The sequence below is a fragment of the Armigeres subalbatus genome, chromosome 3, assembly GCF_024139115.2.
Source record: "Armigeres subalbatus isolate Guangzhou_Male chromosome 3, GZ_Asu_2, whole genome shotgun sequence".
NCBI lineage: Eukaryota > Metazoa > Arthropoda > Insecta > Diptera > Culicidae > Armigeres > Armigeres subalbatus.
Window position 1 is genome coordinate 390,983,182 of NC_085141.1, and position 15,338 is coordinate 390,998,519.

The following is a 15,338-nucleotide window of genomic DNA, read 5'->3' on the forward strand; positions in this document are numbered from 1 at the left end:
TTGTTCTTTATGTCTCGACTCTTCGGTTAGCCGACAGCTGGTCAAATTGGTGAGACTGGCCTTTCGGCTGTTCTGTTGAGATCGCACGGTAAGGCTTTAGTGGTGCAGGCAGGGTATTGCTTCTTGGACATTGCATGGCATACGATCCAATATCGTTTAGCGACAATCTATTTTCGACGATGGGTTCTGTGGTTCTGTTGATAAGTATTATGCATACATAGAGAAGTGAACCCCAACACTACTTTAATATTCTGGTGGAATAGCAATCATTCCAAGGCATTCGAACAAAACTCTGTCGCATGCCATCCTTGTGCAGGTGACAACTTCCTGCAGGAATTCTTTCGAAAATGCCTTAATAAGTTCTTTCCGAAAATCTTTTTTAAATTTTTTTTCCAACAATTATTTCTAAAATTATTTTATTGTTTATTTTAGATTTCTTTCAAAAATTTAATTAGTGACGGAAGTAATTTTTAGATTATTTAAGGAAATAAGTTCGGGAGCAGTTCTCTAATGCATTTTAGAGAAGTTTTTTCGTGGAATTCATGGTGGGTTTTGTGCAGCAATCTCCAAAGGAATTTTTGAAGGCATTTCCCAAAGAGACCCTGAAAGGATTTTCGAAAATAATTAGAGAAAGAACCGCCTTGAGAGTTTTTGAAGGTATTTTTAAAAAACTTCCTCAAAGAAATCTTAAAAGAATTTCCAGAGGAATCCATGAAGGAATTTTTGAAGGCATTTTAGGAGGAATTCCCAAAGGCATTTACGAAGAAATTACAATTTCAGAGGGAACGCTTACGGGTATTTCTGACGTAATTCCTAGATTTCTCCAGGAATTCCTTCGATTTTTTCCAGTAATCTATTCACAATTTCCTCCAGAAAATCCTTTGAAGATTCGTCCGGTAATTTCCTCGAAAATTGCTTCAAGGAGTTTTACAAAAACTCCTACAGAAACGAGTTCCAGAAAGTCTTGGGAAATTCATTCTTGGGTAGATATTCTTCAGAAAATACGGAAATCTAGGACGAAATTCTAAGAAATTCTTTAAGAATTACTGAACATGTTCCAGAAAGAATATCCGAATTTTCGAAACAACTTTTGAAGAAACTTCCGACAATCTTAGATTTCTCCAAGAATTCCTTCGGACATTCCGTCAAAACTTCGTTCAGAAATTCCTCTTGGGATTTGTTCGGAAAATCTGCCGATTTTTTTTAGGAATTAAATCTAGAACCGTCGTGATAGTTTACGTTATAATTCTTGTTTCAAAAGGTCCAACGTAGCCCCCGATTTGTCAATAGTAGCCCCGCACGACGGAAGTTAAAATAATTGTTTTAAGAAAATTATTTTGAGCTTTTTAGTGGAATGTTAAATTAATGTTGTAATTTTTCAAGTTATTCCTCCAAAAATTAAACTTAAAGAATGGATTCTAAGAACTATTTCAGAACTTCCTCGGAAATTCTTTAAGAATTTACTTCATTTTACTTTAGGAAATTCTTTAGGAAATCCTTAGCAAATTCCATCAGGAATTGCTTCGAAAAATCCTTCAGAAATTCTTTCAAAATTCCCTTTGGATCTAGGGAGTGAGTGCTAGTAATGGACCCCCTGAACAAAACCCCAAATAAAACGCTGGAATCGACTATTTTCTTATGCAAACTACCATCAGGTGGAGTTCCTTCATGCAACAGCACAGCAGTTCCATACATTTGTTATAGATGCTTTGTTATAATGCTAATCCATTACTAGCACACAAGAGGGGGTCCATAATAGGCACAAGGAACATGTGGGAATGGAACATGTAAATCAAATGGGGGGACCATAATACGTATATAAACAAACTCGACGTTGCGTATTATGGACCCGGGGGTGGCCATAATAGGCATGCTAGCTACATCATTTTAAAATGCTTGCTTTGGTAGTAAAAATTGTTGTTTTGGTTATTTTATGTACGAAACACGATGCAGATACATGTTGCTTGTCATCTGGTGCAGCAGAACTACAATTCGTCAAGAGGCTCGCTCTAGCAGAGCGACTGATGCAAATTTTGGTCGTTTAAGGGTCCATTACTAGCACTCACTCTTTACCTTCCGTACATCCTCCGCATTTTTTTTAATATCTACAGGAAATGTTTTGAGAGTTCCTTCGAAAATTGTTTTAGAATTCCTCCAAAAATTCTCTAAAAATTCCCTCTGAAATTCATTTACGGAAACTTGGAAATTTGCTTAGAAATTTGATCGGAAAATAATTTGGGAATTCCTTTAGAAGATTCTTTTAGGCATTCTTTCGGCTTTTTTTAGAAATTACTTTGGAAATTTCTTAGAAATTCCTCCAGGGGTTTCTTGGCAAGCTCCTCTTTCAGAACTTCCTATAGCAATTCCTTGGGACATTCTTAGGGTAATCCTTAAAAAATTCCTCCAGTATGTTTGGTAACTTTAGGAAGAAATTTTTGGCCATTTCCTTTACATTATTCTCCATTTCTTTTGGGGATTTCTTCGGAAATTCATTAAAAACTACCATAGTTTTTTTTTTTTAACTTCCTTCGAAAATTCCCTTTGGGATGGGATTCGGAAATTCTGTTAGGAATTCTTTTTGAAAGTGTCTGAAGGGTTTTCTTCGAAATTTCATTAAAAGGGTTTTTCTGATTTTTTTTCGGGAATTCCTTCGGTTCCATGAGTCCTTCCGGAAATTCCTTTAGAAAGTTTGACAAAAATGCCTTTAAATACTCTTTCGTACACTACTTCAGGAATTTTCTCGGAAAGTCCTTAACTGCCGTAATCTAACAAAGTGACGTATACGCTATTTTCCAAAAATAGGTTTAACGAGTAGTACTCATTGAGCTCTTTAACAGAAAAATGGAAAACATGCATGTTGTAATTTGACGCTTACGTCACTTTCTCAGATTACGGCAGTTTAGGAATCCCTTCAAAAATTCTTCAAGAAATTCCTTCGGAGATTCTTTTAGTATTATCATCAGTAACTATTTTAAACTATTTCAATTCTCATAGGAAAAACAAAGACGATCTCGGTTATCAGGAGATCGTGGTTTCAATCCCAGGCTCGTCTTTTTCCTACTTTGAATTTCTATCCTAGTTTTTTCTGTGTTTCAAATTCTACCAAAACGATTTCTAGTGTTATAACTTTCACACTAACAAATTGCATTTTTCTTAAATAGGTGTCCAACTAGGCCTCTTTGTGTTTTTACTCTGCAGCGAATGCATTTCTCAGACACGAAGAGTTGAGGATAAATGATGATATAAACACACCGTGTTCCTCAATGAGTTTTGATATAACGGTGAATCGAACGGAATGAAAGTATACATTGCTAAAGTTTAACGTAGCTGTTGATACTTTTTATGCGTAAGAAGATGTTTTTGTTTTAGCTTGCTTTTGGTGTGTCTGTGGACAAAACTATTCAGAAGCCTTTGTATTACCAACATTATTACGCCACACCACACATGTGTTACACACAATTTTTAAATGCAATTTCCGTCATGTAATCTCAGGTAATGAAATCGAAACGAAAACAGAAAACATGGAACTTATATCAAGTTCCATTATTTCATTTCAGTGCTATTTTTTTACTTGATGTATTATGCCCAAAATACTCCTGCTCTGATAACGGGTTTTTGTGTGTTTGTCGTTGAAATATTAATTTACTCTTATTATTTAAATGTCACCTTAGGTAAACGACCCCCAACCACTTTTATCTAAATTGCTTCTAGAATTATTGAAAAGCGTTTTAAAAATTTTACCGTTTGCTTTCCCATGCCATTCCTTTCAAATATCATATTTTGACTTCTTCTTCTTCTTCTTCTTCTTCTTCTTCTTCTTCTTCTTCTTCTTCTTCTTTATGCAACCCTTATTTGGCAATGTTATACTTTTAAGCATGGAGCGCCAAACTTCATTGAAACCCCACCGAAATATGTTTGTATTCCAAAGTATTTCTGCGAGCATCATGGAAAACAATATAACTTTAAAGAATATTCCACCAAGTGACACAAGGTTGTGTTGGCCCAACTTTCACCAGAATAATTCTCTCACTTTTCGCCTTCGTCCTCACTCATCGTGCTGGCTTTGTTACACGATGAGGATCAGCGTTACTCTCTGTGGTGTGTATTAAAATCTCCTCATTGTGCACAGTGTGTGAGGAAATGCCAGCTCTGGTCATGGCAGACCTAACCTGTTGGAGAGTGCCTTGCCTCCATCTAAGAGATAGTGTTGTATCCGAAATCAATATCTGTGGTAACGAATGAATGTAATGGTACTCTCTTACAAAAGGCTTACCAGTCAAAATTTTGATATGTACATATAGCAAATGATATAGGTCATCATATAGAAACAAAATTACTCGTATATAATGCATAGATTCACTATATACCTACTAAAGTGGAGGCCGAATTTCTTGAGTTTTAAAATAATAAAAACAAACCTGTCTCGAACATTTAACGTCGGGATCTAAAGACTGACACTCTACGCTTATGCTATTCAGCAACTAGTGAAAAGCAACGACATTTTTCTGTTCATAATGTAGAGGAAAATTTAATACTGATATAAGCTTCGACGGTCCAGTGTTCGATACTTGCTACATTTATACGATATGTGTCCTTTGTTGTTGTAAGTTTAGAAGGGGCCTGAATCGTATATGAAAACAGCCTAATATATAGTGTTCGTACATAAAAACGATTACGTAGTGTTCTAATCAATTCTGCGCACAGATAAACGATGATGAAATGTCAACATCGGCAATGTTTTAATTCACAGTGCTCGCGGTGTTGACATTCGAGTTTGTTTTGTATAGCGATATTTTGATTTTTTTAATCATTCGTGGTATCAAATTGGATGATAATCGACAGCATATTAGTAATAAACGTCAAAAAGAAGTTCATATAATCGGTAAGGTGATAAACCTGCAAAACCTGCAATGGATTGCAAACAAAGCGCAAAAAAAAGAAGTTAAATACGTCAAACCCTCGTTAATATACGATTCACATGGGATTACGCGCATTTCTAAACGACATTTTCGATTTAATTCGAGATGGCTGATATTATTTATATCGATATACAACTTTTTTTTAAAACAATCGTAAATATTCCAGACACAGGTATTAAATACGACAGTAACTATATTTTGCTCATCGATATTAGTAGCCATCTACGAGTGTGATACGAAATAGCAATATATGCGATAAAATTTATTTTTTTATATATGATCCGTGGTTGACTGGGTATGTTTGTATCACCTATGAATGTGTGCGAATCGCTCAATGCTAATGCAAAATTCTCATAGGATTGAGTTTCCCATAGAAGTTTCCCAAGTAATGCCTGCAGAAATTAAAAAAAAAAATCTAGTTTCCTCCAGAAATTCTTTCAAGAACTCCACCATGAACATTTTTGGCATATTTAACCAAATTTCAGGGAAAATATTCAATTTGGTTGGTGATCGTGTACCAGTCTTACTCCAGTGCTCGTTTTCAGTTATGTTGATCATCTATTGAGATTTGTGAATACAAGAACGCGAAGTGCGAAATAAACTGTCCATTGTGGCTGTTATTAATGGATTCCATCGTGTATGTCCTTCCAGGGTCCAGGTTTCACACCAGGTAAACGAAGTAGCTATGCAAATTATCTAAATAAACTCGATATACAGTGCCTCAAACATTGCTCAATCGTATATGTAACTTAACAAATAGTAGTTTGAATTTTTCTGAAACTTAGATGTATTGAGAAGTAAAACGACTGAAGTGTATCAAAATCCTGAATTGGAAATAACTTTTGAAAAAAGTTATTAACTAATTAGTCCTGTGACACCGAAATGTAATTCTCAACACTGCTAAGGTGTCACGAAAAATGAAGCAGAACTTATTGATAAAATTTTATTCATCAAAATCAGGGAATAATGAAATAGTTTTAATTTAAATAACATACAAAAGGTTTGATTCAGATTGGATACCAGGAGTAGTTCACCTGCTAAACCAAATGGTCTATGCTTCAGATCAATTTGGAGATCCTTGAACATCTGCGTCAAACTCTGCATGATTATGGTGGCTTGATTTCCGTTATGAAGTTCTTCTGAATGGGATATTTTACTCTATTTCAAAAAATTTTCCACATTTCAAATGACAGCAACTGTAGCTCCAGCTGATCAAGCTAAAAAAAAATGATAATCATTAGAAACATAACAAACTACCAAGCTACAGGAAACTATATGAGATGGATGGAAGACAACCGTCAAATAATAATTGTGATAATCGCTTAGAAGACGCCCAGAAGCCTGCTGCTTGAAATCATATGATTCTAATGATTTCTAGATCGCAGTATTCGACATGTTAATAAAGAACAAGTACTTTTCAACATGCAATTAGGTTTAGGTTTCCCGTAATACAAGTTCCATATAAAAGCTTGCATACTTGTTCATTTATTGAATAAAACGAATGTGATTAAATTTGCGTAAAAATTTTGTCACAAGATGAATCATCGCACAAATGTACCATGCGTCTCCATATGGCTTTATTCTTATGTATATGCTGCGGATCAGTTTCCAAAATCCCTACCTATCGTTTCCCCTGAAAGGCCCATTTTTGCCCGAAAAACGCTCATGGAAATATTCAGATATTGTAATAACTTAGATTATCGTAAAAACTTGGTGTTTTAACTTATCTGAACATGCAATTATGCAAATATGTAAATGACTTCAATGCCGTTAAAGCAATGATCTCGGAATTTTTCAAATCAAACAACAAACGCCAGTAACTAGTCAATTTAGAGGTCGAGAACTACAGATGCAACACATAAGCATCGCAGATACAAACTTATTTTCTGATTTTGTCGTCCAATGTTATCAGAGTCAATTACGCTTATCAAAATCTCCTTTTTCCATGCTCAAGGCGTGTAATTGTCGCAACAAAAGAGAGAATAAAGACAATGTTACATTCCACTTCATTTGCAATAAATATAGTAAAGTAGTTGTTGTGAACTTTGCAAAGCGATAGTTTCTATATTTCAGAGGTAAAACACAAATCATGTCAACAGTCATTAATAATTGATACACGGCTACAGAGGCTTTATGATTCTTCATGATATGGAAAACAATTGTTGCTAATATATTCAAGTTGTTTCTCCACGGTTGAAATTTATTAATTTCTCGGTAACCTGAACTTTCACGCCTTTGAAATACCACCTGAGTTTTCTTCGATTTCTTGTGATTTTTTTGTGCGGTAAACTTGATCGACTAAAACAAAACCGTGTAAAAGAAACCTGGGTGTAATGTTTTACATCACCTACGTATAAATATGCAGGTGACTTCACTGATATCGAAGAAAATCATAAACATCGAACCCCAGATGAAAAAATAACAATTTTGTTACCAAATAATTTTGTAGCGTTTCGTCCAACGATTTTCTTTATCTAATTTTAATTTAAATTTTTTCAAGTAAAATTTATATCCTCGTCCATTTTTCCAAAATAAATTGGAGTCTGAAATATAAATTTAAATTCGAATCACAATGTCAATCCAAACATAGTTTCAGATTTGATTTTAATTCTCGATTGAAATAATTGAAATACCAATTGTACAATCCCTTTTTCTGAAAATTTCAACAATTTCGTTACTTTAATCTGCTATTGACAGAAAAAATAACAGGCACAGTTGAACTTTCAAACAGAATTATTTAGCAGTCTACAAATCGACCCGTTTGTGGCGATAGAAATCTATTGCCATAGTTCGAGCGAAGCTCACTATTTTCGCAGCATCGATCGGTTGTAGGTACATTAGCAAAGGTTCTGCGATAACAACTGTACCCCCCCTACCAAATAGAGCAGCAAAAGACACAAAAGCGCAACGTTTGTGATAAACCTAGCGGTTGATTTAGGTGGTTGTGGGTGGTGAATGCATGCGGTTTGCTTGTTCATATAGAATACACAGTGAAAAATATCCAATCAATTTCCGAGTCGACCAAGAAAGGGGACATTTTTTTAAGTTGACCATACTTTGACTTTAATTTTGTTGAGATGTAGCTATTGATGATTTCTTATACAGGAAAAATCAACTGAATATGTTGATTTCTCATCGTGTAGAGTTATCCGAACGCAGACGCAGCTGAGCTCGTTTCGCCGCGTTTAGTTTGCATCCCAATGACCGTGTCGCGCGAATGTTGTACATTATGTCGTCAAACCGCAAAACGAGCAAACCACCAATAATGTGGTAACCGCCGGTCATGGTTCACCAATTTTCGGGATTCCGGTAATGAACGATGATGGCGGTTAGGAAACTGACAAACCTTCCGACTGAAAAATTAGACTTACCCGCTATGTTTTATCTTTCCATTTCATCTCGTTCCAGCGGTTCCAATCCGGTGGAAATTTCTTCACCCCCCGAGCTGGCCGGGATGACACTTGAGAAACGGCTCACCTCGTACGATTGGGCCAATCAGTTCGAAAGCTTCCAGTACGTGACCCGGCTGGGATCCTTCAAGCCACTGTGCTGGACTCCGACCAACACCATGCTGCCGGTAAGTTTGAATATGCGGGATGGAATTTGGATAGGTACCGACCTGAGATATTTATGGATCGTTCACATATTTTACCATGCGATGGAACTGTTGCTGTGACAAATTCATAAACGAGTAAGGGGAAAAACAATGGAGGAATGTGTCAAAAGGGACTTTTGGTAATCGTACCTTTTTCACACCCAGGTATGAAAACTTGAGGCTTGAGGCTCAGTGAATAAGGGTTTGCAAATTAATAAAGGACGATGTTCTTCATTTCATATGGTTCTGGCCATTTATCTTAGGTTAGAAAATATAGCTTGACCACTTAACCACATTAATAAAGATCGTAAAGTGCGATAATTGATAAGATCTGTTAGGAAGCTTTGTTTAATATTTTGGAATGAATGCAATTTTATATAATGAACGTTCATAAGTAGGGAAACTGTTTCCATTTCTATCTCAATAAACATATATTCATTCCATCGCGAAAGAAAGAAATACAGCTCAATACCTCGTTGATTATTTTTCATCACTCCAAAATAGATTGTCTCGGTACCTTCCATTTCTATATTGTATACTTATTTCTTTCCATCTTATGATAATTACTTTTCTGAGACCCAAAACACAATACATTTAATTAAAGCGTCTCCTACGCTATCAGTGCAAAGCTTTCTAATTCTCTGACATTTTTTTTCATTCTGCATTGCTTAAACATCTTTTTGAAAAAAAGGTAGCTTATTTCTCCTTTACGAATAAACAAAGGACTTGATAAACTTTTTTTCAAATTACATTAAAAGACTGTATACAAATGAATCCCATTATCTTGTTTCGAATTCACTCGTAATGAACAAGAAAAAACTCACATATTTCTATTCAATGTTAAAACCGGCTTTCCCATAGAAAACAGACGAAATCCTTCATCGCACTCAGCCACGCACCCGGTGAAAACTGTATGATCCGGTACGTCTATGTGGAATAATTTCGACGGGAAAAGATTTCAAGTGAAATAAATGGCTTATATGCTTATGAGTTTCTCAAACGTTAAGTTGTAGCAAAAAAAAAACATCCATTCGCATCCCTAGCCCGTTGTCGTAGTCATCGTCGTCGTTGACTAGATTCGCCTCGATAATCCGTACGTAAGATGAGTGTTTAGCTAGAGCACCAACCGGCAAGCCCAAGAGAGAGAGAGAGGTGTGGGTGAAACCAGCGGAAAGGATCAGAAGCTTTAAAAAGCTGCGTTGCTTTTGTATACGCCAAGGGACCATCAGCAGGAAAAGAAGTAGGGTTTCTGAAATAGCGACACTGGAATTCCATCGATTCTTTATCATTTCTTCAATCAGCTTTTCGTTCTACGTTCACATTCCGGGTGGTGCAGAAAAAAAAACTTCTGATGAAAATGAGGCTGCTCGCTTCTGTTACTCGTACATAGTTGTAACGAAAGCGAAGGACACTGATTACATTTTTTCCGGGGAGTTTCTTTTCAACCCATTCCCAGGGTTGTGCTTTAGTTCGGCATCTTCAAAGCCAGTGTGATATGATAAAACGATTTCGCTTTACCTAGCATATGATCCAAGAGAATGCGAATGATCAAACCGGTTAGATAGAAAAGCGTCATTCTTCCCCGCTGCTGTCAAAGACTTTCCGCTCGATGCGACTATCCTACACATAGTGCTATATGACGTAAGTCACTTTACATTTAGTTACTTTCCGGGACAAGTGAGTACAGTTTTCGTTCCATTTGTCGTCGTCGTCGGTCGTTCCGTCATATGAAGATGGAGCAATAGGATAACGTGACCTGCTTACTGGAAATCCTAGACCAGGCAGGTCTTCAAAGTTCGAGGTTGGTGAACCGGTTTTTTTCTTCACCTTCAGTGTTGTCTTGTCTAATCTCGACTACATACGGCTCTTTATGTATTTTCGCATATTGACTAATAGAAGTGTTCTGTTCTTCTACAACCGTGTCAACATCGATGCCAGTGTGTGGCCATGGTTTACATTAATTGGATTTTCCTGGTTGGCGCAATCATGTTGTTGGGTTGTTATGCATGTATGTTGATGTTTATGGTGGCATAGTAATATGGGGCACTGAAATCCGTACAACTTGCCACTTTATTATATGTAAAAGTCTTTAGCTGTATCATTTTTTGAATTTTATTTTGAGTGTCTTCTACCTGGTATTGCAATATTGGCACAGTAAACAACATGGTTGGTCTAAACATTTGTTTGTAGTTCAAATAGATTTTAAGTGAAAGTTTATATATTCCATTTCATGACCGTAGAGGACAACCGGTCTTATAAGCGTCTTGTACATGACACATTTGGTGCGGTGGCGAATCTTTTTCGACCGCAGTTTCTTCTGGAGCCCGTAGTAGGCCCGACTTCCACAGATGATGCGCCTTCGTATTTCACGACTAACGTTGTTGTCCATTGTTCACACCGCGAAAATCGGAAGAATGTCGGACAGTAACCCGGTTAAAATGGTTCTCGACAACGATCCGACGGGAACAAGAAGGCGAGGTGCACAGCAGGCAAGGTGGATCGATCAGGTGGAGGACGATTTGCGGACCCTCCGCATAAAACATTAGGAAATTGTCATTAAATCAGAGTATGAGCAATAAATAAATATAAAATTGTTACAAATAATGCAACATTTATATAAACAATTCAAATTTTTCCCAAAACAAATAAAATAGCACTTTCAATGGAAAAAAGATGATATTATAAAAAAAACATTTTACATAAAGAAATCAAAATATTCCGTGGGAAAAAATACAAAATTTCTATAAATAAATCACTATTAGCAACAAACACTTACAAAATTTTCATCAAATTTTTGACGTAAACTACGTCTAAGGGGAAGACTCGGATACAGGGTGACAAATGAAAATTTCCAAATTCGAGACCGTCACGAAATCATGTAAGATTTTGAACGTTAATAGCGCCTTTATCTCCCGATGGATTTTTGAGATTTACATATCAATCGACTCGGAAATTCTTTACCAATTTGTCAATTATATTGAAACTTTGGGTTATGAACGTTAAAATAGGGTATCGGATCATTTTGACAGCACCCCCTTTTCTTGTCCGCAAAAGTCTCGTTTCGGCCGTCGCCGTTCAGTGCGGTTGGCTTTTGGACTCTGCTTTTTGTGCGGTGTTTCGCACAAAAAGTAGAACAATGGAGCCGGACCAGTGACCGTGGTCGAAACAAATATAACAAAATGCGTAATGTAGTGCATGCCGTAGAAAAAGTGATGCAGATAGGGGCATGTTTGTGCAGGCATGAGATGATCAATTGTTATATGATTATAAAATATGATCTCCGCAAAGTCAAGAGGGAGTGGGGTACCGTGGGACATCGAAATCCGTACACTTAAGCACCTTAGTACATGAAAAAGTCATCTTCTATCTATCTATCTATCTATATCTATCTATATCTATTATTATATATATATATAAAACTCAATGTTTGTATGTTTGTATGTATGTTTGTATGTATGTTCCAGCATAACTTCTGAACCCATTGACCGATTTTAACCAAATTTGGAACACACATTCTTCATCTTAAGGAAACGACGATAGGGGGGCTAGGGATGCTATTTGGAAAAAGGGGGAGGGTGTGGGGGGAGGTGTATTACAGTTATTGATCAACTCATTGTACCTTTTGAACCCCTTGGCCGATTTCTACCAAATTTGGTACACACATTTTTTATCTTTAGGTGATGACGATAGGAGGGTTAGGAATGCTCTTTGGAAAAGGGGGAGGGTGTGGGGGGAGGGGTATTACTCAGTTATTGATCAACTCAGTGTACCTTTTGAACCCCTTGGCCGATTTCTACCAAATTTGGAACACACATTCTTCATCTTAAGGAGACGACGATAGGGGGGTTGGGGATGCTATTTGGAAAAAGGGGAAGGGTGTGGGGGTAGGTGTATCGCTAAGTTATTGATCAACTCAGTGTACCTTTTGAACCCCTTGGCCGATTTCTACCAAATTTGGAACACACATTTTTTATCTTTAGGAGATGACGATAGGGGTGGGGGATGCTGTTTGGAAAAGGGGGGTTGCGGTGGGGGGAGGGGTATCGCTAAGTTTTTGATCAACTCAGTGTACCTTTTGAACCCCTTGGCCGATTTCTACCAAATTTGGAACACACATTCTTTATCTTTAGGAGATGACGATACAGGGGTTAGGGATGCTCTTTGGAAAGAGGGAGCGTGTGGGGGGAGGGGTATTGCTAAGTTATTGATCAACTCAGTGTACCTTTTGAATCCCTTGGCCGATTTCTACCAAATTTGCAACACACATTCTTTATCTTTAGGAGATGACGATAGGGGGTTAGGGATGCTATTTGGAAAAAGGGGGAGGGTGGGGGGTAGGGGTATCGCTAAGGTATTGATCAATTCAGTGTACCTTTTGAACCCCTCGGCCGATTTCTACCAAATTTGGAACACATTTTTCATCTTTAGGAGATGACGATAGGGGGATGGGGATGCTTTTGGAAAAGGGGAGGTGTGGGGAGGTGTATCGCTAAGTTATTGATCAACTCAGTGTACCTTTTGAACCCCTTGGCCGATTTCTACTAAATTTGAAACACACATTTTTATCTTTAGGAGATGACGATAGGGGTTAGGGATGCTCTTTGGAAAAGAGGCAGCGTGTGGGGGAGGGTATCGCTAAGTTATTGATCAACTCAGTGTACCTTTTGAATCCCTTGGCCGATTTCTACCAAATTTGGAACACATATTCTTTATCTTTAGGAGATAACGATAGGGGTTAGGGATGCTATTTGGAAAAAGGGAGAGGTGTGGGGAGGGGTATCGCTAAGTTATTAATCAACTCAGTGTACCTTTTGAGACCCTTGGCCGATTTCTACTAAATTTGGAACACACATTCTTTATCTTTAGGAGATGACGATAGGGGGGTTAGGGATGCTATTTGGAAAAAGGGGGAGGGTGTGGGGGGAGGTGTATCGCTAAGTTATTGATCAACTCAGTGTACCTTTTGAACCCCTTGGCCGATTTCTACCAAATTTGTATCAAATATTGTATGTCCTAAGGAAACAACTTTAGTGCATGAGGGTAGGTCATTTTAAAAGGGGGATGGTGTGAGAAAGGGGTATTGCTTAGTTATCGATCAATTCAGCATAACTTTTGAACCCATTTACCGATGTCCACCAAATTTGGAACCCATATTTTCTGTTTAAGGAAGACTATATCAGACTGGATAGGAGTGTTATACCTGAATGAGAGAGAGGGTATATTTATTAAACGAACAGTTTAGTATACCTTTTTACCGCATGGGTCAATTCAAACCAAATTTGTAAACACGTATTCTCTGCCCAAAACTATTATAGAGAGGCTGGGTGAAACTTTTGGAATGCGGGTGGTTATCGGGGTTGGGTATTATTTAGAAAACGACGAATTTAAAATCCCTCCTATTTAGTTCATTCGAGGTTCTTTCACATTGTACAATGATCCAAAAACAAATTTTCCGAATTTCTCAAAAATAGCAAATCCTCGAACATAACATTTTCCCAGTAATAACATTTCCCCAAAAATGACTTCAACGAAAAAGATATTTCCCAAAAATGATTCTTACCGATACACATACACCCAGGTTTTTTTTACACGTTTTAGTCGTTTATGATCTTCAGCATCAATGAAACAATGAGTTAACCCCACGAAAAAAATCACAAAAAATCAAATAAAATTCAGGGGGTATTTAAAAAGCGGTGAAAATTCAGGTTACCCGAGAAATTTATGAATTTCAACCGTGTAAAAAAACCTGGGTGTATTCCAGAATATGGCATTTCCCTGAAAATGACATATCCCTGAATGAAGCATGCCATTAACATAACACTATTTGGCTTAAGGTCATTCGACATGAAGGGGATTTGGAATAATTATGAACAGCATCAGAAAAATCTTTCATAGAAAGCATGCATGATAATTGTTACCCTTCATCGGAATCATGGCTTGCCCAGTGAAAAGCAATGATTAATGTGTTTCCTTCTGAATGGTGGATGTGATTGCCTCTTTAAAAGTAGGCATTTGCCCGGAATAAGGCAATGGTGAGTGTGATCCCTTTTTTAAAAATGGGCGTTTGCCCGGGATAAAGCATCGGTGAATGTTTTTCCTTCTTTAGCAATTGACGTTTGCCCGGAATAAGCCTATTCAAGCCAACGATCCCCTTTTCAAGATCAGTCAATGTTTCCAAAAGCCTTCTTTTAATCAAATGATGAAGTATCAATAAGTTAACACAATTACTCTGTTTACCAATTGGTTTTATCTTTTTCTGAGTGTGAAAAAACTGAAAACCAAACTGGCAATTCCGAGCAAGGCCGGGTACATAAAGCTAGTTAGAAAATAGGAATCGATCGTAAATAAAACGTTTGTCATTGGCACACGAGCATAAAGGTTTCTACTTTTGAAGTTTTTCACATTTACTCTTTAAAACTACGAAAACATGATAAAATAATGAATAAAATCACTTACTCCTGAATCGAAATCCGTCCACCGTGGGCGGATTTCGAACCAAAGGATCAACATCCGTACAGCTTATTTTGACTAAATATTTAAATTGAAGCATTCTGATTGACTAAACTACTACTGTAAATAGTTCGATACGCACCTTGAGAGCGATCCCTTCGATTTGTATTCCGCTTGTCTTATGTAATGATTCACAATTAGCAATTAAACACAGTTACTTTTGGTGCAATTATGCTCAACCCGAAAACAAAATAACGACAAAACTCCGCGATTGGTGGGTGGCAATTTGTTTTTGATTTTTGTTGTTTTAATTTCAAAGCCTTATTTCTATTTCTATGCCCTAAAAGCTTACTGCCAACAGGATAAGATAAATA

At 37.1% G+C, this 15,338-nt stretch overlaps 1 protein-coding gene across 1 annotated transcript in view; it reads left to right on the forward strand.

The window, feature by feature from the left end:
• LOC134226775 (MOXD1 homolog 2-like) overlaps nt 1-15,338 on the forward strand; it is a 387,300-nt gene that overhangs the window by 319,732 nt on the left and 52,230 nt on the right. Inside the window, exon 9 of the mRNA XM_062707752.1 lies at nt 8,328-8,496. Within this exon, the coding sequence (XP_062563736.1) occupies nt 8,328-8,496 (169 nt within the window). The remainder of the gene's footprint in view (nt 1-8,327; nt 8,497-15,338) is intronic.